The sequence below is a fragment of the Capsicum annuum genome, chromosome 11 (genome assembly GCF_002878395.1).
Source record: "Capsicum annuum cultivar UCD-10X-F1 chromosome 11, UCD10Xv1.1, whole genome shotgun sequence".
In the NCBI taxonomy this organism is placed as follows: Eukaryota; Viridiplantae; Streptophyta; class Magnoliopsida; order Solanales; family Solanaceae; genus Capsicum; species Capsicum annuum.
In genome coordinates this window covers 167,532,372-167,557,759 of record NC_061121.1, presented here as the reverse complement: position 1 = coordinate 167,557,759, position 25,388 = coordinate 167,532,372, and the positions used below count along the sequence as shown (strand labels likewise).

General features: G+C 37.3%; 1 protein-coding gene across 9 annotated transcripts in view; it reads left to right on the top strand.

Annotated features, from left to right (window-relative positions):
- Nucleotides 1-25,388, top strand: part of LOC107854404 (eIF-2-alpha kinase GCN2) — a 105,159-nt gene that overhangs the window by 50,379 nt on the left and 29,392 nt on the right. For 8 of the 9 annotated variants that reach the window (XR_007046897.1, XM_047399065.1, XM_047399064.1 and 5 more), the window contains one exon: nucleotides 11-147. Coding sequence is in view for 8 of the 9 variants with exons in the window: in XM_047399065.1 (XP_047255021.1) it covers nucleotides 11-147 (137 nt within the window). In the remaining variant the exon portion in view is untranslated. Of the gene's footprint in view, nucleotides 1-10; nucleotides 148-805; nucleotides 1,944-25,388 lie in introns of those variants that run through there. The other variant, XM_047399070.1, reaches the window with a different exon arrangement.

The following is a 25,388-nucleotide window of genomic DNA, read 5'->3' as shown; positions in this document are numbered from 1 at the left end:
CCTAATGTAGATAAAACCACGCACAAGGCACTTGAAGATTTGTCGCAACTTTTTAACTACTTACGCGTTTGGAGACTTGATCAGCGTGTCTATGTGGATGCCCTTATGCCACCAACTGAGAGTTACCACAGGAACTTGTTTTTCCAGGTATCTGTCCCTTCTTTCTTTTTTTTGGGGAATTTTCTGTTGCCCAGTCATCTTTAGCTATTAAGTTAAAACGTTCAAACCCCAATCTGCAACTAGAAAAGAGGGAAGCAGAGTAAGGATGGCTATTTACAATGCTCAGAGATTTTGTTTGATTCTATATTTTGTGCCAGTATTTTCTAGGGAAAAAAGGAGCATGTGGACTTTGGGCCATGCTTTTTACATTAGGAATTTTTGAGTGAAACTGAAGAAGCGATGGTAATTTGTATCTGGGGACTGGTTTTAAGCAACATCATTGGTAGCATTGTATCATTCATGCTTGTCTGTGCTCCCAGAGAACGGTAGCATTTGATGAGTCACGTGTATATGTTCCCACCGAGGAGGTTGGTAAAGATAGTCTCTGACCCATTTTAGTTTTTTCTTTTCCTTTTCTGGGGGGTGGGGGTTAGGCTGAAAAGGCTGTCTTTTTTGGACTTTCATCTTTCAGAATAATGTAGGACTATAGTTAAACGTGAGATCAGTATGGACTCTGGGAAAGTTGGGTTATTTTTTTATTGGCGCAATCCATTATTGCATATATGAGCGCTATAGTTAATGCTGCGGTATGCTAGTTCTTTGTTTTTATTTCAGTGAACGGAACTTACTGTTTTTTTTTATGAAGAGTGGATGAATTAAAAAGCAAGACAAAGATGCAACAACAGATAGCAGGCGAAGAAAATGTGTGTGCTCATGTACAAAGGCTAGTCTATAACTAAGGAACTGACACATTCCGAAAAAGGCTTTTTTGAAGAGACCCAGACGAAATTTCCCCTGAAGGGGCTTCCTAGCAATTGAGCCACGCCCAATTGGCTTACTATGTAGCCCAGGGCGCCGCCTGGTGCGGTGCAGCACGCCTTTTGGGCAGTTGTCTCAAGGCTTGCTGCCCCCCTCGCCTCATTGTGCTACCGAGACACCCAGGGCGCAGCCCGGGGCGTTGTCGTAGTGCAATTTTATGCCTCAGGTGAGATTTTCTCCCCTTTAACTCCCAAATCACATACGTATAATCCTGGTTTGATTTCTAACTTATTTTAGAGCACTTTAAACTCGATTACGAGGCTTCAATACCTAATCGGATTATTTAAGTGGAATTTAAGACGCGAGGTGTAACAATATCTCTTACTTGGAAACCTTCGTCCTTGAATGAAGTTTATAGACTCATGGAAAGCTCTACATGCAAGAAATAGAGGATGCGACTTTGCTATAGAACTTTCTTATGGTTCCTAGGTACTACAATACATGAGAGCTCCATAACAACCCACAAAGAACAGGTATAAGCACGAATCATAAAAATGTGGCTGTGTAAGGTTGAGATACCTCACCTGTGAACTTTTAGCCCCACAAAAGATGAGGGGAGTCACCAACATAAAGTAAATGAGAAAATGCTACTGTACTTCCTACTTAATTCCCAACCCTAAATCCATTAATCTAGTGAAGTTGGTTGTCCTTATTTAGCATACTGTTGTGGCCTTCCATAGCAAGAATAAACAGAAATGATGATTGAGAATTGCCTTGCCTGTGTCCTTTCTGTGGTGAGAAAAATGATCAGGTCCACCATTGATCAAAATAGAATACTTTAATGGTTATACATTATGAGAAAATTTGGCTAATAGGCCTCTTCACGTCTCCAATTAACAAAATGGCCTACTATCATTTTCTCATTTTAAAATAAAATTCAAAAATTACTTTAATAACAAATTGGTGTATAATAATATGCTCCCTCTGTTTCAAAAAGAATTACCTACTTTCCTTTTTAGTTCATTTAAAAAAGAATGATCCCTTTCCTTTTTTGACATTACTTTAATTTCAACTTTTCACCTGACATGTTTAAGACCACAAGATATGTCATAAGACCACAAGATTAAAGGCATTTTGATACATTTGATACAACTTTAATTTAAGGCCACAAGATTCAAAAATCTTCTTTATTTTCTTAAGCTTTGTGTCAAGTCAAAGTAGGTCATTCTTTTTGAAACGGAGGGAGTATTAAAGACTATGGAAGCTATTTACAAATATACTTTAAACATAAAACCCTAACCCATTTTTTAATTTCAAATTATTTCTTTCCCTCTCCCTTAACTTTTTCTCTTTCATTCTTACTAAAAACTCATTGTTTCTTCAACTTTCTCCTTTTTGGAACTTGTATTTTATTTCTTAATGTTCCGTCTCCTCCCAAATTTATAAATTTTCCACTCTCCTTTAATTTTAGTATCATTTTTTTCTAAAGAAAAAGGTTTGTGTATATATATGTAACCATAACAACAACAACAACAAACCCAGTAAATTCCCACATCGTGGGGTTTGGAGAGGGTAGAGTGTACGCAGTCCATACCACTACCTCTAAAGAGGTAGAGAGTCTGTTTCCGATAGACCCCCGGCTCAAAATAAAGGACAGTATATAAAACATCAAAAGCATGGAACACGATAAAAATAACATAGGTACGACATCCACACAAAATTGTACATTGCCAAACAAAGGACACCGAGGCCCTCCTACCTACTGACTACGACTCATCCACCCACTTTAGCCCTCTACCCTAATGCTTTTCCTCCATACCTTCCTATCCAGGGTCATGTCGTCAGTCAGTCATGTTTAATCACTTCCCTCCAGTATTTCTTCAGTCCACCCCTACCTCGCTTGAAACCATCCAAGGCCAACCTCTCACACCTACGAACCGGGGCATCCGTGCCCCTCCTTATCACATGACCAAACCATCTCAACCTCACTTCCCGCATTTTATCCTCTACCGACACCACTCCCACCTTCTTTTGAATAATCTCATTCCTAACCTTGTCAGCCCTAGTAAATCCGCACATCCAACGCAACATCCTCATTTCTGCCACCTTCAACTTTTGGATATGAGAATTTTTAACTGGCCAACACTCCGCTCCATAAAGCATAGCTGTTGGACTGCAACTTTATACAATTTGCCTTTCAGTTTATGGGGCACCTTCTTATCGCATAAGATTACCGAAGCGAGCCTCCATTTCATCCAATATGCCCCAATTCGATGAGATACATCCTCATCTATCTCTCCGTTCCCCTGAATCGTAGACCCAAGGTACTTAAAACTATCCCTCCTACAAATCACCTGGGAATCCATCTTCACTACCACCTCCTCCTCTTGCCTCGAGTCACTAAACTTGCACTCTAAGTACTCCGTCTTGGTCCTACTCAACCGGAACCCTTTAGACTCCAGGGTTTGTCTCCAAACATCCAGCTTATCATTAACACCTTGATGCGACTCATTAATCAAAACTACATCCATCAACACATCCATCACCAAGGCGAATAAAAACGGACTAAGAGTTGATCTCTGGTGCAACCCTGTCAAGACCAGAAAATGCTCGAAATCTCCTCCCACTGTTCTTACCTGCTTCTTCGCCCCCTTATACATGTCCTTAATCGCTCTGATGTACGTCACCGGGACCCCTCGTCTTCAAGCATCTCCAAAGAACCTTCCTAGGGACCTTGTCATACGTCTTTTCCAAGTCAATAAACACCATGTGAAGATCCTCTTCCTCTCTCTATACTGCTCAACCAGTCTCTGCACCAAGTGAATTGCCTCAGTCGTAGAGCGACCAGACATAAAAGCAAATTGATTCTCCGAAATAGAAACAATCTTCCTCAACCTCCGCTCCACCACCCTCTCCCAAATCTTCATCGTGTGACTCAACAACTTTATACCCCGGTAGTTGTTGCAACTCTGAACATCACCCTTGTTCTTATATAAAGGGATCATCGTGCTCCATCTCCACGCCTTGGGCATCTTTGCGGACTTGAAAATGTTGTTAAACAAGTTGGTCAGCCACCTCAACCCTGCCCTGCCAGAGAACTTTCAAAAATCCACCGGGTCTCGTGGAGCCCCGTCGCCCTGCCCCTTCGCATCTTGCGAATAGCCTCACTGACCTCCTCTACCTTAAAACCCCGACAATAGCTGAAATTGCGACACTCCTCGGAGTGTTCCAAACTCCCCTAACACAACACCTCTGTCCCCCTCATCATTTAAGAGCCTATGAAAATACGACTGCCATTTTTTCTTAATGATGGCCTCTTCTACCAATACTCTGCCATCCTCCCCCTTAATAGACTTCACTTGGTCCAGATCCCGACCCTTCCGCTCCCTAACCTTGGCAAGCCTAAACAACCACTTTTCCCCGCCTTTCTCTTCTAACCCCTTATGCACTCTCAAAAGCTGCTGTCTTAGCAGCCGTAACTGCTAACTTAGCCTCCTTGTTAGCTAACTTGTACTCCTCCCTGCTCACCCGCTTCTCCTCTTCAACCTTATTCTCAATCCAGTTAGCATAAGCCGCCTTCTTCATCTCCACCTTCTTCTTAACTGTATATATATGTAACCGCTAGGATAAAAAGAGATCGATGATTAATCTATCGGATAAGAAATGATCAATGATTAATCTGTCCGACTAATTACTATAATCGGTTAGCTATCGAATAGCGTAGAAGACCGATATTGTACATCGGTCGGATCGATAATAGATCTGTTAATTGTAAATCATGTTTTGAATTAATTTGTAAATTTTTTAAAAGATTTTGATGTGATGAGTTTTGTTTAAATTCTGTAAGTTGGTGATTTGTGGACTAATTTTTAACTTTTAAAACTTGTAAATAAATTTTAAATCACAAATAAATTTAAATATTCAAAAATGGGTCATTTCCCTAGAAAAAAATTGTCGTTCATTTAATTAAAAAGTAGACTTGGAAAGGCCATTTAACAAAGAATCCCATACAGTAGTTGATCCACCTTATCCAACGTTCCCGTAACCCCCCTTTTTCCTGAGTATACTTATCAGATCTGGCCTATTCAACTGGTCTTGAGCAAGAGTTCAGGACTTCATTAGCTAACAAGGCTGCATCAGTGATCTGCCTTGGTTTTCTGAAGTCATTTTGATGTGTGGAAGCCAACTTCCTGATCACCCCCTTCGGTCTTTCAGCTAGTTTGAGCTCAATTTTATAGAAACTACCCATTACGCTAATTGGTCTATAGTCCTTCGGTTCCATAGCTCCTTTGTTTTTAGGGATAAGAGCTATGAATGATGCGTTGCATGATTTAAACTAATGTCATGTTTGATGGAAGTGATGAAGAGCTTCCATGATGTCTTGCTTGATCACCTCCAAAGCATTAAAAAATTCCATTATACTTCCATTTGTGCTTGGAACTTTATCAGGGCATTTGCTTTTATGACTGCCAGGACCTCTGTTTCCAATGGTCTTTCCAGCAAATCTTTCTGCACTAATGTGATTAAAGCCACATCTTTCAAATTAGCTGATGGTCTCGAAGTTCCATTCATTGTATATAGCTGTTGGTAGAAGCTTAAGATTTCCCCCTGATTAGGTCTTTATCTTCAATTGTTTCATCTCCAACCTTCAATCCATGAGTACAATTTACTCTTCTGTTGGAGTTTGCCATCCGCCGGAAGAGACTTTGTATTCTTACCCCTTTCTTTCAACCAAAGCCATCTAGACTTTTGCCTCCATGAAACTACTACTGCTTTTTCCGTATTTGGAGTCTCCTGCTTAGTTTCAAGAACTTTTGTTTCCCTTGCATTGATTGAGCTTCCCATTCTGGGGACTGTTGTAGATCCAGTATGTCTTCCAGAGCCTTCTACTTCTTGCTTCTACCTTCCCTAAAACTTCCCCATTCCAATTTGTGAGGTCTTTTTTTAGTAGCTTCAATTTTTGCACCAGGATGAAGTCAGGGTTTCCATGTGCCCCATAACTCTGCCACCATGTCTTGATCCTCTCCATAAAGCCCCTCTTTTTTAACGACATATAGTCAATTTGAAGTAGATAGGGTTAGATTCTAGTCCCCACTCTCTTGCATAGTAGGAACATAAGATGATTTTACTTTAGGCAGTGCCAATTTTATAATTTGCCTGAATGTATCATTCCACTTATTTGAGATCTATTTTTCCTAGAGGCTTGGATATTGTCCTCGCCTCTAGACCATGTAAAATGAGTCCCCTCTAGAGGGAAATCCGCCAAACTGATGTCTTGAATTACATCTGAAAACCTCCTCAAGCCTTAGATTTTGTGACACAGTTGTGTCTTTCACTTTCAAATCTACATATCTTGAAGTCACCTCTTCTCACCCATTACCAGGCCCATAATTGTTGTAGATGCGTGGAAGCCAATTAATTAAGTATTTAATTATTATTTTAAGTAGCTTTATTTGTTATTTATTTATATTTTAAGTAGCTTTATTTATTATTCTAGAATAAGGTTTTATGTTTCCTATTTTCATTAAGGTTAGACTTTTTAGACTAGGATTTTATTTTACCTATTTTCATAAAGTCACGACCCAAATTCGGGACCTTCATGGCACTGATCCAACCGTCCATGATAGGTAAGCCATGAATTCAATTCCAAATACAACATCCCAAATTTATAGGAGCGGGAGGAAATAAGAACATAATAAACACCGAATAATCTCCAAAGTAGATTAATAGACTAGTATAATTAAACATAGATAATCTCAGATCTGCAAGTCACTAATACAAGACCCTAAATACAACAATCAAAGAAAAGTTTGAGTATCTCAAAATGCGGAAAATGCATAAAGATAAAGCAGGAGGAGATTTTAGTAGTCTCTGAAAACAATAGCAGCCACCTCGAATCTCCAAAGATGCTAACACCGAAGGAACCACATGAATCAATGCCCAAAGGTCGTCGGATCGGTACCTACACGTAAGGTGCTATTAAAAACAAGGGTGAGTACGGAGCCACGTGTACTCAACAAGCATTGTTGACCGTCCCTAATTCAAAGTGGTGACGAGTAACACCACGTCAACCATCTTAAACAATCATACAATCCGCACTTAGAAAGTCACCCTAATTTTACTGAATAATCAAGTCTAACAGTCATAAGGATATCATAACTAGTCCAAGAAATCCTCAATACCGTGAAATCAAGTAATAGATATTCAAGTACTTAATAGACAGTACAAAGTCAACAAATATACCTTACTCATCTGAACCAGGAAATAATGAATGTTGTGCAATGCAATGCATATGCTATGTACATATCTACTGAGCAATGACTTCAAAGTTAGGACTCATGGGGACTTACAAGGTCCACGTATTGTGCATGCGCGCACTCCGATCCCAATAAATATATTGTGCAGGCGTGCACTCTGACCCCATACGAGATACAATGCATGATCTGCAAGCGTGCAACTCCGATCTCAAAAACAATTCATTTACCATAGCAAATCAGCCTATCGTACTAGCAAATAGGGAAAAACAGTTTCAAATGTATAATTGACTTATTTTAACCCCTCAAATTACGCTGGTACCCGCAAAGATACTCGTTACTTCACTTATACGGGACCCTCATTCCCCATTACTCCCATTACACATAACTAACAGATAAACACTTCGAAAAAGAGTCTAAGCAAGTCTTAACTTGCCTCAAACCGAACCCAAGCATCAATTAACAAACTTGCCCCTACGTAAAGCTTCTGAGTGGTTAAAATTTATTTGAAATGCATAACCTCCATAAGATTACGGTTCCAATGACACCCATATTACCATGTTTATTTTCAACTCGAAAGGTGAATTAAATTTCAATTTCAGCAAATTTTAAACTTAGAGCTAAATCTTGTCAATCTATACTAATTAAACTCATTCTTAATGTCACCATCTGAATAGTCATATTCCAAAGTAGTAATTATCATGTGTAGAATTAAACAAAGATCTTCAAATTTCAGAGAAATAATTTGAACAATGACCGCCTAACACGACGCTAACTCTAAGTTCTTAAACTAACAATATCATTACTACCCAATGAATGACAAATGACCAAATAATGTCAAAAACATTAAATTTCAAAGCTTTTTAATCACCGCCAATGATGGCGTAACATTGCATCCTATATATGCACCTAGTAATCTAACATATTTGACTAAAATCATCGAAAGAGGCATGCATATATATATATATATTACCTGGATGCTTTGCTTAAGAATTTCAGCAATTCCAAGGTGATGATCCGTGTATTGCTGCCCAATTTTATTTTTGAGAAAGGCTGATCTTCTCTCTCTCACTATTGCAGTTTTCTCTTTTTTTTTTTTTCTAAAATATTCTTTATAGGGTTAGAATTTAATCTATATATTTATATAATTCCATGGTTGTGGTGTTGACCCATTAAACCACCAATTAAATTAATTGTCTAAAATACTCGAAACTTTAAATAAATCATCGAAATTTATTCGGAACCTCGGGAAAAAACCAAATATGTATATTGACGAAAAAGTACATTCTGTACCTATTGAAAACATTACGACACTAATCCGAGGTCGCCTCGATCAGAGTTTGATCATGATTGGGTTAAGAACCTAAATAATGACTTAAATCGCGTCCGAACACCTCAAGAATCGACACTACCCATCTCTGTAATTCATAAATCGTGTTTAAACACTACGAGGAAGGTTAAAATGAGAAAAATTCACAAAATGATTTAATAGGTCATTACACATAAGGATTAGACTATTGGGGGTCGTTTGGTTTGAAAATTGTTATCCCGGGATAACTTATTCCACCATGTATATGGGATTAGTTATCCCATCACTAAGAGGAAAATGGTGGGATAAGTTATCCGGGTTGGATTAATCCCTTCAACCAAACAAAGGAAAATGTGTTCTTTTAGTTATCCCGGGATAATTAGTTATCCCGGGATAACAATTTCCAAACCAAATGACCCCTTGATGTAATATGACTCCTATCTATAGGGGTTTTTAAAGAATAAATCAATAAGTTGTAATTCAGCAGAAAAAAAACAAAAGATCAAAATTCTCTCTTTCATTGAACTCTAAGGTTTTGAAGGGGAGCCTTGGAGTAACTGGTAAAGTTGCTGCCATGTGACCAGAAGGTCACGGGTTCAAGCCTTGGAAACAGCCTCTGGCAGAAATGCAAGGTAAGGCTGCGTACGATACACCTTTGTGGTGGGGCCCTTCCTCGGACACCGCGCATAGCGGTAGCTTTAGTGCACTGGGCTGCCCTTTTTTTATTGAACTCTAAGGTTTCAGCCTCCCTTTAACGAATTGAAGAGATCAGAGTTCTCTCCTCTATTGAACTCTAAGGTTTTAGCTTTCATTTAACGAGCTGAATTTATGTATCGCCTGTGACTCGATCCTTCCAAAAAGATCCTAATAATTGGTATCAGAGCCTAACATAATGGGCGATGAGATTAATTCTAGATTCCTGAAAGAGCGTGCGATTATAGAAACTTTATTGTACTTTAAAATTACAACAATGGAAGAATGCCTCGGCATAAAAATTGTCCAACTCATCCAAGAACAATTGTCTAGCTTGGGAATTGGCTCCACAAAACCAGCAACCCCAAACCAGGATCGAGTAGCGCCCCGAGGACTGGCAGATCAACAATTTCTGCTACTAAAGGCAATACACCGCCTATTCAACTGGCCGATCAGAATCACCCAACAAGTGATAATTCTAATTCGACAGTACCAAGGTGTGTAAAGATGAATTTTCCTACTTATGACAAATCAACGACCCATTAATTTGGGTACATTGTTGGGAACAATGTTTTGAAAAAAATCAACATACAACGGAAGCGGAAAAGGTTGAAGTAATTGAGGTTTAGAAGCACAATTATGCTATTATCAACTTAAACGAAAAGGGCCCAATGGGTTAGGATGAATTTCGGAAATGTTGTTACCAGCAAGTTGGACCTCCTAAAAGTAACAACCTGATGGGCGAATTAGTCATGCTTTAGCAAACTGATAGAGTTGAAATTTTTCAATGTCAACTTCTAGAAAATTTGGCTAGGGTTGGAATTGGATAAGTTTATACTATTCCAGATTTTCTGGGTGACTGTCTTGAAATTTGAGCTTGAGAACAAGTTCTTTGAACGTGAGGAGAGTAATATTGTGGATGTGTGGTAAGTCAATTAATTAAGCATTTAACTGTTATTTTATGTAGCTTTATTTATTATATATTTATATTTTAAGTAGCTTTATTTATTATTACTATTATTATTATTATTATTATTTTTTTCTTTTTGATAATGTAAGTGTATTTCATTCATAAACAAGGCTGAGTTGGCCATATACAAAGTAAATATCAAATAGTTAAGAATCTGCAAAATCTGATTCTGTACAAAGTCCACTCATTCTTCTATACAACTAGGGATTTTATGGGTGCAATAAAAGAAAATAAGAGAATGGAGACTATTCTGCACTTGAGAAAAACTCGACTCTACCCGCTCAACCGAAGAGGGACAAAATTCCATGCCCTGCATCCTCTCCTACTATTCCCGCTTTTCCAACAAAACATTAATTCTTTCACAAATTTTGGCATAACCCAAGAAACCAGTGTAGCATATCCCACCATAATCTCAAGGTAAAGGCACAATGTGTGAGACGATGGTCCACTTCTTCCCTTGTATCCTTACAAATGTAATACTTATGCTTTCTAAGATTTTCTGTCGTTAAAATCACCCTCTAGTTGCTAGCCAATAGAAAAAACACTTCTTCCTCGGCATAAATGCTATCCAAATTGAAATACAAACTCCTCCGTAATTTGAAGTTTTTCATAAAAAGATTTAACAGAGAAAAATCCATTATTCCATAAACCCCACCACGAAGCATCAGGATTATCCATCAAATTGACTTGCCTGTGAAGGATGACCATCAGCCTTTGAAGCTCGATCACCTCCCAATCATGGAAATGGCTTCTAAATCTCAAATTCGTAAAAGTCTTTCCACCATGTATCTCCCTAATTTGTTGGACTGACATGTTCCTTTGGCATGACATTTTATTCAAAATCTGAATATCATCTTTTAATGAGCTATCACTACACCACCTATGCCCCAAAAATTAACTCTCCTTCCTTTTTCCAATCTTGAATGTGATATTTCTATTGAAATCATCCCATCCCTTCCTTATATTCCTCAACAAACCATACCTAAAAGGCATATTGACAACCCTAGTTCTCAATCCTCTTACCATTACTCCCATAAACTATCACCCCTCTCCTAAAAGATTGTACCTCCATCCTGAAATGCCAGAGCCATTTACCCAACAAAGCTTTGTTAAAAATAGCCAGATCTTTAATTCCTAGACCTCCCAATTTTTTAGGAGATTTGATTGTCTACCAATGCACCAAGTGAAACTTCTTTGCTCTATCCGCCCCTATCACAACGAAAATTTCTTTGCAACCTCTCCGATTTTCCTATGAGTGGAGTTGGATGTTGAAGCAAAGCCATGACTCTTAATAAGAACCTTATTTCCTCATTTGGACAAGTTTCTTTATTGCCACCCCGCTAGTCTCTTTTCAACTATCTGAGGAACCGGATTCCACGACACAATATCCTTATTTGAAGCCCCTATTTATAGTCTAAGATAGGTAGTTGGAAGAGCCCCTACCCTGCAATTCAAAAACCTGAGCGAACAAGGCCCAATGCCTGCCACGCCACCTCCCTGACAAATGAAATCTCACACTTTGGTTAATTTTAAGGCCTGACACCACTTGAAACCAAGAAAACACTTGGCCTAAATGATCCAATTGGTTCATATCAGCATGACAACTTACCAGTATCATTTGAGAACAATAAGTGGGAAACCACGTCTATACCAACACCTTCAATTGCTGCATTAAATCCCTTTAAAAACCTCCTATGACAACTTTGTCCATCATCCTACACAGAGCTGTCATAACTAGAATGAACAGGCTCGGAGATAAAGGATCTCCTTATCTCAAACCCCTAGAACTCCCCAAAAATGCCACATGGATTGTCGTTCACCAACACTGAATATCTTACAGAAGAAATGCAAAATCTGATCCATTTTCTCCATTTCTCCCCAAATCCCATATGAGTCATGATGAAGTCTAGGAAACTCCAGCTCACATGATCGTAGGCCTTCTCAAGATCAAGTTTGCACAACACCCCTGACACTCTTTGCTTTCTCCTAATCTACCACTTCATTTGCCACCAAAGTTGCCCCCTAAATCTGTCTACCCTCTACAAAGCATTTTTTGAAGTAGATATAGTCTCATCCAACACCTTCTTAATTCTCATGGAAAACACCTTAGAATTGATCTTATAAATGCTTTCCACTAGAGTAATAGGTCTATAATCCTTCATGCACAAAGCTCCCTCACATTTAACGATAATGACAACAAACGAAGCATTCAAACTCTTTTCAAATTCACCCTTCCTGAAACTCGGAAATAGTATCCATCACATCAACTTTGATCGTATAACAATAATGCTGGAAGAAAGCCAAAGAGAAATCATCAGGCTTTATCACCTGCACACCCCTCTATCGCCCTCTTCACCTCTTCCTCCTCGATTGCCCTATCTAACCACTTACACTCCTCCTTGCCAATATGACTAAAACCTAACCTTCTCAACTTAGGCCTCTAGTTCGATTCTTTCAATAACAAACATTTCTAGTAATCTACAATTGCCCCCTCTACTTCATCCTCCCCCACATGGACCACGCTATTAAACTCCACCGGTTTGATATAGTTCCTTCTCTTATTAGTGACTGCCACTTGATGGAAAATTTTTGTATTAGAATCCCCTAACTCTAACCATAACACCCTCGATTTTTGCCTCCAACTGATCTTTTGAGCTAAAGCCAACTCCTCTAGTTCCCTTCTTAACCTCACTTTTCTTTCCTTTCGTTTCTCCCTCAATTCTAACTCCCTTCTCGCTTTAATCCTCTCTAACTCCCCAATTCAATCATGATCTCCCTCATCTTCACCTCTACCCTACCAAACACTCTTTATTACACTCCCTCATATCTTTTTTTAGCAATCTCAACTTTTTGGCAAGTCTGAAAGAAGGCCTCCCCTCCACCGCATAGCTGCTCCATCACTGCCCACTCTATCCTTGAAATCATCCACTCTTAACCACATGTTCTCAAATCTGGAAGGAGACCTTCCCCGGTTTCCTTTGTTACAGTCCAACAAGAAAGGAGAATGATCTGAAACCAATCTTAGAAGAGGGATTTGAATCACATTGCAAACCAACTCCCCCAAAGAAGTGGACACAAGGAATCTATTTAGTCTCGATCTGGAAGAAGAATCCTCTGACCTGGACCAAGTATAAAAAGCACCTCTCAATGGTAAATCAACAAGAGAATGGTAATCAATAAACTTTGAGAACTTCTCCATTACCCTAGAGACCACCTTACCCCTCGTTCTCTCATTTGGGAATCTATTAGTAATAAAGTCCCCACTTAGCATCCAAGGAATATCCCACATCCGCAAAGCATCCCCTAGTTCTTCCCCGAAACAAGCCCTTGACCCCTCCCCCACCGGACCATATATGCCCTCAAAACCCCACTCCGTTTCGCTGCCAATGTTTCTAAACTGAGCCGCTAACATGAACTTCCCCCTGTTGACCTCCACTTCCTCCACCTTCCTATCAACCCAAAGGAAAAGCATTCGTGTTGTACTTCCCCAAGCCGGGATATAATCATGCTTCACCCATGCCCCTCCACACACATGCGCGCGTGCACACACACTCTTCTAATGAAACTCTCCGTCAAACTCTTCATTTTTGTTTCTTGGCTACATATCACATCTACCCCCCATTCTCTAAAACCTACTTTGATGGTGGCCCTCTTATTATGGTCATTCAAACCCCTCACATTTCATGAAATAATTTTAACTTCATGATAACATAATTAACTTCTTCCCCACCCCTTTCTTTCTTTATTATTCTAGATTAGGGTTTTATGTTTCCTACTTTCATTAGGATAAGACTTTCTAGAATAGAGTTTTGTTTTTCCTACTTTCATAAGGATTAGACTATTGATGTAATATGACTTCTATCTAAAAGGGTTTTTGAAGAATAAATCAATAAGTTTTATTTCATCAAAAAGCAAGAGATCGGAGTTCTTTCTTCCATTGAGCACTAAGGTTTCAGCCTCCTTTTAATGAGCCGAAGGAATCAGAGTACTCTCTTCCATGTAACTCTAAGGTGTTCTCTCTTCCATGTAACTCTTAAGGTTTCATCCTCTCTTTAACGAGCTGAATTTATATATCGCGCTGTAACTCGATCTTTCCAGAGAGATCCTATCCTAACAACCCATAATCCTTTGACAACCCCCAATTCATGTTACAACTCATCTCTTTTCAAACTTGTGTGAGGTAGTGTTTTGGACGGCGAAAGGCGACAAGGCCCTGCCTCGCCACATGGCAAGGTGAGCAGCGAGGCGATCGCCTTTTGAATGTATGGCGACAATTACTATAAAAAATTAAAATAATATATAAATAATCAAAATTTCAATAACACTAATATATTAGGAAATATTTCAAGTCAAGAATTATAAATAGATAGTAGATAGTTACTAAAAGTCTAGAACTTAAATGACTCAACAATTCAATTAGTATATTATTATCATACTATGTTAATTTTATGTAAGTTATTAAAAAAAATTACATAATAAGGCTACAACTTACTGATTACTGTTACAGTAACAGTGTAAGGTTGTAACACTGTTACGGAATACAGTACTACAGTGGAAGCCAGAAGGAAAATAAAAGAAGAAGAGAAAAAGAGGAAGAACAAAAATCACCATATACAAGTATTGGACGTTGGATTAAGAAGAAGAAAGAAGAAAAAAAAATAGAAATTGGTAGTTCACTGCTTACCGGAGTAGCGGGAGTCACCGGAATACGTTGCTGGTCGCCGGAATCGAAATTGTGAGATAAATGGTAGCAAGCCGCAGTCACCAATTAGTAAGTTGGTAGAGCCAAAATGGGTAAATAAGTCCTAAAATTAGCTTATATACCTAAAACCCTAATTTTTTTTAAAAAAAATTAAAGGGCGACGTCTTTGTCGCCATGTCACCTCGCCTCGCTATGTCGCCTTTCTCGCAAAGGCGATGCCTTTTTAATGTTGCAGCGCCACGCCGTGAAGAGGCGACCAGGCCTTTTTAATGACCATTCGCCATTGGCGACGAGGCGCTCGCCTTTTACAACACTGATGTGAGGTGAGGTCCATATATCACAACTCATCTAAAATTATGTGTGGTGTTTTCTGATTAACATGATATTGAGTGTACCACTGCTGTATTTCAATGTAGCCCCAATATCTCTTGTCCCATGGTATTATAATTCCACTCCTAGTGTAGCTGGCATTGAGTTTTTCGGTATGTTGCTCGAACTCGACAAAAATGTCTGTAGGTGTGTGTCCAATTCTCCAAAAGTAGTGTATTTTTGGAGAATCTGACACGGGTGCGGCATCTAAAGTGAAGAGTCCGCAACTTATTTTTTCACAACTTGCCACCTGTTGCCCCATAATTATCTTGGCAGACAATTTGTTCCATTCTTCTATCTTGGTCTCTTGCTAGGACAAAGCATCTGATTTCCATTTATTTATTAGAGATGTGATAGTAGCTCTTTTTTGACGATTGTTCAAGCCCGTAATATACCATTTAATGCTTTTAACTTTAATCTAGAGAATGATTGGTATTTCTTTCCCCTTCCCTTCTTTGTTCCCCTTCATAATTCACCGAAGACCTAAGTTGCTCGGACTGGGGTGCGGTTGTCCAATACGTGTGCGAATCTTGAGGTCGAATCCTTCATGATCTAAATTTCAAGATTCAGGTTTGTTGTTTGGATTTAGATAAACATAATTCAAATATCTAAATAAACAATTTAAATGTACATGGGTCCATTCCCTTGTCAAAAGATGACTTCTACAAAGTCCTTCAAAATACTTTTCAGCAAACAACAACTTCTTAGAAGTGTCCGCGGAAGCGAATAGAGAAAGAAGTAACAGAAAACAGAGTGGAAAGTGCTGGGGAATTTTCGCGAATTAAGGGGTTGGAGATTCAGGGGAATTCACGGGGAGAGAAATATTATCGAAGAAGGCACTACTGATATAGTTGTTCTAAATTCTGAAGAAGCAATAGAAACTGGGAGGTGGGAGGTGGAGGATGCTGAATTACTTAATACTCAACCACAACTAATGTTACAAGGCAAAGAGAAAGAAACCTCACTTTGGGTGCAACAAAACATGGTGAAATTAGGGGCAATTTTGGGGGTAGACTTTCAGGGCAACAAGGAGGAATCTCTAGAACTACTACTTCCGGTAGACAGTTGCAGAGTTGCTAGAAGATTGGAGACTGATGCGTTATGCAAGAAGACCAGAATCAAAGGAGCCCAAGAACTCAAAAGCTTGGTGGCCCTTGATGTTAAATTCAAAAGTGGGGGAAACAGGGCTAATGGGAGAAACAACTCTATCAGTCCTGGATGCTGTCCCAATTAATTTCATGGAACGTGAGGGAATTGAATTGTAGAGATAAGATAAGAGTAAAAGTATGGTTTTTGATTGGAATGCGAACATATTCTGCTTCCAAGAAACCAAGCTAGAGGGGGATATTACAGAATTAGTAAAACAAATTTGGGGAGTTAGATGGATTAAGTTTGAGTACTTGGAAGCTAGTAGAACAAGAGGGGGTATCTTGATGATGTGGGATAGCAGAATATGGAAGGGAGAAGTAATTGAGATCGGATCATATACTCTTGTAAATTTGAAGCTCAACTCTAGAACTTCTTTTGCCACATTACTAGGGTGTATGCACCAAACTGCTTCATTGAGAGAAGAAGGTCAGTGTGGGAAGAGATTGGTGCTGTCAGAGGTCTATTCCAATCCAAGGGCCTTAGGCAATAATTGTAGTAGGTTATTTCTGATTGCCTTTTTTAGTTTTAGAAATCATTGTATCGGTCTCGAATTTCTCTATCGATTTTGGTCAAAACATCAAAAATCGATTGATCATATCCAGTACAGATCCCACACTTACACCCAGGTCATGTCGACAAAGGTTTGCTCCGTAAGTGAAAAGTTCGAGCAACTTAGCCAAACAAACCAGCCCCTTAGCTTCTCCTTCCCCGTTCTTTTTTGATCTTTGTTTTTCATTCATCGGTTGAGTTCTGTTTCTTCTTCTCGATTTGGAGTTGCCTGCTTTGCTTTATTCTTAGTATCATGTCCAGGATTTCGTACGCAAAAATGAAATCTACTTATAAGTTTTGGAAAATCGGATACACACCCATTGACATTTTTGAAGAGTCCGAGCTACCTTCCTATGCGATAACAACCTTCCCGTATGCAAAAATGGCTTTACTCATATCCCCTTCATTATTCTCTTCTCTAAAACTCTTTTTTTTAATGGTTTTTTTGGGTCAACCCCTTTCTCTAAAGTTCTTGAAATTTCAATTAGTGGATCAAGAAAAAGGAAGTTTTTGAAGATGCTGGAATTAGCAAGAATCTTGATGATAATTGTTTTCAGAAAATGGAAAGGAAAGAGGGAATTAAAGAGCTATACTTGTGAAAGGCTTAGAAAAAGGACATGTTACTTTAGCTATGTAAAATCATTCTTCTTCACTTTGTCTTGACATTGGGCGTAACTTCTTGTTTAAAGTCCTCTGGCTAAGTCTTGCCGTTAATGCAAGAGTTATGGAGCATCTCATAAATCAAGACACAATGTGGTAGTGTCAAGTCCTGGACATAGGGCGTAACATGTTGTTTTAAAGTTCTTGGGCTAACTCTTGCCTTAGCTTGCCTCTAAGGTAAGAGTTATAGAGCATCTTATAAATCGTGACACAATGATTTAGTGTCAACTCTTGCCTAGAGGTGTAAGTTGTTGTTTGGTAGTCCTTGAGCGAAGTTTTACCTCTAAGGCAAGAATTACAGAGTACTTCATAAATTAAGACACAATTAGGTAGTGCCAACTCTTGTCCATGGGGTATAACTTGTTGTTTGGAAGTCCATGAGCTAAGTTTTGCCTTTACCTCAAAAGTTATAAATTCCAAATTTAATCTAACAAATAAAACAAATTTAATTGTTCAACAAAATCAATTTTAAATTTTCTAACACTTCTTCATAGTAAGAGTTGTGCATCATGTGATTATGATAAACATAATGAGTATATTTCTTTTCTTAATTTAAATTCTAGGATATATTATAAATAGAAATTATTTTCTTTATATGGTATTGTACCTTTTGGATTTATATTTTGTTTAATCAACTTTTATCGATTGTGATAGCCCTTAGATGTTTGAATAACCAAAAATTAATCGAACCATATAAAAACCACGATGTTTGGGACGGTTTCAAAAAGTCTGATTTTGGTTACCATTAAGCATGGCAACGGACCAGAACGGTTTTACCAGAACCGGAACTGGTACCGGACAGTTTTTCCTATACACGGAACCGGTACTACCGGAACCTGTACCACCGCAAAATATGGGCCTTCCACCCCGGTCCGGTTGTCACCGGTGCGGTACCGGTACAGAAAACGGAGCTTCGACGTGTTTTTTATTTTTTTAAAACAGCTGTTTAATGTTAACGTTATGCGTTAATGTAATAAATTTAATGTTATGAATTTTATATTAACTTTAACTTTAATAAAATTAAAAGAATATAATTATTTTAATAATTTAAATTTTTTTTTAATATAATTATATTAAAGATATATTAATCTAATATTCTTTTAAAGTTAATGTTATGAGTTAATTTAAATTATATTTATATAAGTTTAAGTTAAAAACTTATACTATAAAAACAATTAACATAAACTTAAATAGTTATAATTTTAAGTTATAATAGATTATAATATATAATTTTAAAAATAGTTATAAGTTTAACTCATAACATTAACTTTTTACAACATAAACTTAGAAAAATTTATAAAATTTTTTTTTTAACTTTGTAAAGTTAAAGTATTAAACTTTTTTTCCCATAACTTTAAAATTATAAATGCAAACTATTATTGCATCAAACAAAACAAAGTTTAAAATAAAATTAAGGCGAATAGTCTTTATATTTATTCTTATTTAGTACGTTGTACATTTATTACAAATATTAAAAGAGAATTTAATCGACGCAGCCACCTTCTTGGAATGGTTCTGTTTGAATTAGATCTCTACTCTAGAATCTTATCAATATTTATGACGTCCATGATATTCTAGACATAAGTTATCTATTTCTATTTTTTTCGAAATTGGTCTTTTTCCTTTTTCTTCCATTTCTTCCATTCCATCATCACTATTCTCCTCAAATATTTCATCTATTTCGTCTTCAATTTGGGGCGGTAATTTTGGGAGCCCAAAATTTCTTCGTTCGGCATTGATCCAATCTCTAAATAATATCGAAATCTCCAAACTATCCGCTAACGAATATCGATGATCTCCAATCTAAATCTTCCTGCGCTAAAAGCTTGCTTCGAAGCAACTGAAGAAGCTTGACTTGCTAGCAAATCTTGAACCACCCTTGAATGTTTTGGAAATTGTCTGATATGGGTCTTACACCATGCTAAAAGTTGTCCATTTGCATCTCTAATATTTCCCCGATCCTGAGAAATATACGAATCAAAATTATTACTGCTACAACATTGAAGACCAAGTTTTTCACCCATCTCGTCATCTAAATCCTCATATCTATGTCTAGAAATAAGAGGTTCGACCGGCGCATTATTTTGTTCCATAACTTGATACATGTTATATAAACTCCTGGCTTTAGGTATTATGCTAGCACAACAAGTTTCAACTGATGGCTTTTCATGAGGTTCAATTTCTAAATTGGTGTAAATTTTTTGAACCATCATCATTACACCATGTTCTTTGTAAAATGGGTTGAATAAAATAGATGTCAAATAAATTTGTGGAATAGGGAAAAAATATTTTTTAAATTTGTCAAACATAGCTTCAATTGCCTCTTTGTAAGGACAAGTTTTTTATATATTTAGCAAGTACTTTAGAAATGGCAGTAATATTTGCTAAAACAAAAGAAATAGTTGGAGTATATTGTGCAGATACTATGTTTGTAGCTTGATAAAAAGTTTCAAAACTTTACAAAGTTCTTCTACTTCAATCCAATCATTAGAACCTAGCCTTAAATCATTATTCATATTAAGCGAATTAAAAGCTAATTGTATAGGTTCATTATATACTTTAGCAACTTCAAGCATTTGATACAAAGAATTCCATCTAGTAGGAACTTCTCTTGGAACTTTTCTATATGAAAGATCACATTTTGTACATTGATATTTAAAATCATCTATTATAGCTTTTTTTTATTTTTTAAAATAAAACTACAAGCAATTCGAACCTTAAAACAACCATTTCGAAACAACTCATCACTATTATGTACTATCAAATTTAAAATATGTGTAGTACATCTAACATGAAAATAATCATTATCCATAGGACATAGTCTAGTATTTGAAAAATCAATGACTTTCAAATTATTAGAAACATTATCTAATGTACATGTCATAGTTTTTTCAATAAGTTTAAATATTTTAAGCAATCCGCTATTGTAGTAGATATATATTTACTGGTTTTAGTCTCGTCAACATATTTATAAGCAATAATTCTTTTTTGCATGTTCCAATGATGTTCAATCCAATGAACCGTGACAGTAAATTAATAATTACCGAGAACACTACGACCCATATCAGAAGTAATAGATACTCTACCATCAAATTACTAAACAAGCAATGAAGAAAATGACAATGTTCAACTTGAAATTTAAAAATATAATTTTTAATTGTATTTTGTGAAAAATCTTTGAAAGAAGGATTATATACTCGTTGAACATAATGAATAAAACCGGGATGCGAAGGAAAAATAAAAGACAAACCCATAACAACAATCATTTTCGCTAATTTTTCTCTATCTACATCTTCATTATATGTCAATGAAGAACTTGGGTCAGCTGGGTTAAACCTATCTAAACGCGTTTGAACCATATTACCTCCTACAGATTCTTCCGTCAATGGTGTACCACCTTTTTTTTTGCCTTAATCTCATTATCTAGACGAATAAATTCTTTATTACATTTCCTCAAATGCGTAGTAAGCAACCTTGTCCCACCATTTTTTGCCCCGATCAAATGTTTCATAACTTTCTGACATTTATTGCAAGTAGCAGTATTATTTACCTTCTTGTCTCATAAATTGCCAAACTAAAGACCTTTAAGGACGTTCAGTACCTTTGGCCCTACTAAATTCCGGTAAAGGGGAAGTACATCATCGTCTTTTGGTAATTCCGTAACCGAACTAGTAGGGTAGGGGTTTCACCTAACTCTTGTTCTTCTATATCATCTTCTTCCGGTAAGTCTTTCTCAAAATTATCATAACGCCCACTTAGCGTCTCATGGTCTAATTCCATACTGGCACCAACATCAAAACCATCAGGTTGTGATAAAGAAGTTTCACTAAATCTAGGCGGTAATGAACTAGTAGTAGCACTATTTTTTTTATTTTTACGAAAAACCTTACCAAAGATTGGTCTTTTACCACTACTCTTATTGGCATCCATAATTAAATTTAAATATAACTAAAGTGTTAAAACAAACAATATAAATATTATAAATCAAAAAATTAATATAAGTAAACAAATATAGATACTAAAAATAAAAAATATAGAGATTAAAGTTGGAACGAATATTTCGAACGTCTGCGTAAAAGCAGACGTATACCAAACGTCGGAATTGAAAGATGATTATTGAAGCTTGTAATATCTTCAAAAAAATCTTCAACTCCAATTAATACAATTACTATAAATATTGAGAGTATGAGAATATTAAGATTTAAGAGAATATGAGGAATTGAGAAATTTGTGAGAAAAAAGAATAGATTTAAAAGGGTATTTAGAGTGGAAATTTAAAGGGGTAGTGGGGTAATTGGGAGGGGAGGCACAAAATAGCCGTTGGCCCCCTCCAACGGCTATAATCAAACGGTCAACAATGACCAAATACCAAAAAATTAAAAAATAAAAATTAAACTGCATTGGTCGGCGCCGGACTGGAACCGGAAAAAAACAAAGCTCCGCACCGGTACCGGATTCTGGGTTGTTGGGTACCGGTATACCGGTACCATTGCATTACGGACCGAAACGTTATCGGAACCGAACCGGAACCGGATTAACTCCGGTCCGCTGCCACCCCTATATACTATAGAGTAACAAAAAAATTATTTTGATACAATGTTTTAAAAATAACCTATAGAATCAAACCATTGACGCCTCTAACAATGGGCGTAACTTGATCTTTGGAAATCTTTGGGCTAAATGCTGCCTCTAAGGCAAAAGTCATGAAACATCTCATTAATCAAGATAGAATGAGGTAGTGTCAACTCTTTCTCATGGGACGTAACTTGTTGATTGTAAGTCTTTGGACTAAGTGTTGCCTTTAAGGTAAGAGTTAAAAAATACTTCATAAATAAAGATACAATGGGGTAGTGTAAAGTCTTGCGCATAGGGTGTTACTTGTTCTTTGGAAGTCCGTAAGCTAAAGCTTACATCAACGACAAAAGTTATAGATTCCAAATTTGATCCAATAAGTTACATAAACTTAATTGTTCAACAAAACCAATTATTTATTCCAATTTAAAATAAAAATTTTCATGTTCTTCACTATTAGAGTGGTGCATCACGTGATTATGATAAACATAGTGAGTATATTTCTTGCATTTATTGGCATTCTAAGATACATTATAAAGGAAATTTTATTTTTTTATATGCTATTGTATCTTTTGGATATATAGAGTCTCGTATAAGTATTTTCAAAATAGTTTTAATGTCACTTTCATTGCCCTTATTCCAAAGAGAAAAGATGTTAATGACCTTATTCCATTTTAATGATTTTAATGTCACTTTCATTTCGACGATTGTTCAAGCCCGTAATATTCCATTTAATGATTTTAACTTTTATCTTGAGGATGATTGGTATTTCTTTCCCCTTCCCTTCTTTGTTCCCCCTTCATAATTCACCTAAGACATAAGTTTCTCGGACTGGGGTGCGGTTGTCCAATACGGGCGCGAATCTTGAAGTTGGATCCTTCATGATCTAAATTTCAAGATTCAGGGGTACAGATTCAGGTTTGGTGTGTGGATTCAGCTAAACATAATTCCAATATCTAAAAATACATTTTAAATCGACATGGGTCCATCCCCCTATCAAAAGATGACTTCTACGAAATCCTTTAAAATACTTTTTAGCAAACAACAGCTTCTTTAAAGAGTGTGCGGGGGGGCCGGGGGGGGGGGGGACATTATCGAAGAGGGCACCACTGATATAGTTGTTCAAAATTCTGCCGAAGCAATAGAAAACTAGGTGGTGGAGGATGCTTAATACTCAACCACAACTAATGTTACAAGGTAAAGAGAAAGACACCTCACTTCGGGTGCAACAAAACATGGTGAAATTAGGGAAAATTTTGGGGGTAGACTTTTAGGGGCACAAGGTGGAATCTCTAGAACTACTACTTCCCGTAGACAGTTGCAGAGTTGCTAGAAGATTTGAGACTGAAGCATTATGCAAAAAGACCAGAATCAAAGGAGCCCAAGAACTCAAGAGCATGGTGGCCCCTTGATGTTAAATTCAAAAGTGGGGGAAGCAGGGCTAATGGGAGAAACAACTCTATCAGTTCTTGATGCAGTTCCAATTAATTTCATGGAACGTGAGGGGATTGAATTGTAGAGATAAGAGAAGAGTTAAAAGTATGTTTTTTGATTGGAATGCGGACATATTCTGCTTCCAAGGAACCAATCTAGAGGGGGATGTTACAGAATTAGTAAAATAAATTTGGGGAGTTAGATGGATTAAGTTTTGAGTACTTGGAAGCTAGTAGAACAAGAGGGGGTATCTTGATGATGTGGGATAGCAGAATATGGAAAGGAGAGGTAATTGAGATCGTATCATATACTCTTGTAAGTTTGAAGCTCAACTCTAGAACTTCTCTTGCCACATTAGTGGGGTGTATGCACCAAACTGCTACATTGAGTGAAGGTCCGTATGGGAAGAGATTGGTGCTGTCAGAGGTCTATTCCGATGGCCTTGGGCTGTATGTGGTTTCTACAACGTTAGTCGGTTTGTTTCAAAAAAAAGAAATTGTGTCAGGAGAATAAAAGGGATGAAGGAATTTTCAGTCTTCATTGAAGATATGTGTTTAATTGATCTTCAACTGGAGAACGCAACATTCAGTTGGTACAAAGGTGATAACCATGAAGTAGCATCCAGGATAGACAGAAAGAATCTGCTAGAGAAACTGGCAGGCTTTGAAGAAATGGTTAAAACAGAACTATTAACAGATGAAGAGTCCACAAGAATAGGTGCCGTGCTTCTGGAATATGAGAACTTGATCAAAAGAGAAGAAATTGCGTGGAGACAAAGATCAATAAATTTATGGTTAATTGAGGGAGGGAGGAACACTAAGTATTTCCATAGAGTTGCAAATGCCCACAAGACATGCAACAACATTGATCAATTAGAGGTACAAGGAGAGGTCACAAAGGATACAGATAGAATTGAAAAAGAGAGTTGATTTTTATCAGACGTTGTATGGAGAAACTTCACAATGGAGACCTACTAGCAATTTCTTTAAATGTCCAGTCATCTCAATAGAGGAGAAAGTGAGTTTACGAAAAACTTTTGAGGAAGAGGCAGTGCTGAAGTTTCTCAAGCTGTGTGCAAAGGACAAAGCCCCAGGACCTGACAACTTCACTATGGGCTTCTTCATTAAATGCTGGGAGATTGTTAAACATGATATAGTGAAGGCTTTTCAGAACTTCCATCAGCAGCTTCAATGCTACTTTCATTGACCTCATTCCTAAAAATGTGCCACGGAGTTTAGGGATTTCAGACCCATATGCCTAAATAGGAAGTATATATAAGATCTTCTCCAAAGTGCCAATAGAGAGATTGAAAGGGGTAATGGAAAAGTTGACCGACTCACTACTAATGACATTTATTAAATGTAGGCAGATTATGGATGCATTCCTAGTGGCAGATGAAGTGGTAGGGTCAAGACTAAAGCAGAAGAAAGCTGGAACTCTATGCAAACTTGACATCGAAAAAGCTTATGACCATGTTAATTGGGGTTACTTGCTTGGAGTTTTCGAGAAGATGAGATTCAGACTAAAGTGGATTCGGTGGATGGATAAAATTCTGCATATCTTCAGTGAACTTCTCAGTGTTGATTAATGGTGCACCAGTAGGATTTTTAGAGCAAAAAAGGGCCTTAGGTAGGAGGATCCTCTATCACCTGTCCTGTTTTTGTTAGCCATGGAGGGACTCAAAAACATTATCAAAACAACAAACACAAGTGGTTAGTTAGGCTCTAGAGCAGGAAGGGAAAGTTTAGAGGTGACTCATCTACAATATGCAGACGATAGACTCACATTTTGTGGGGCAGAAGAAGATCA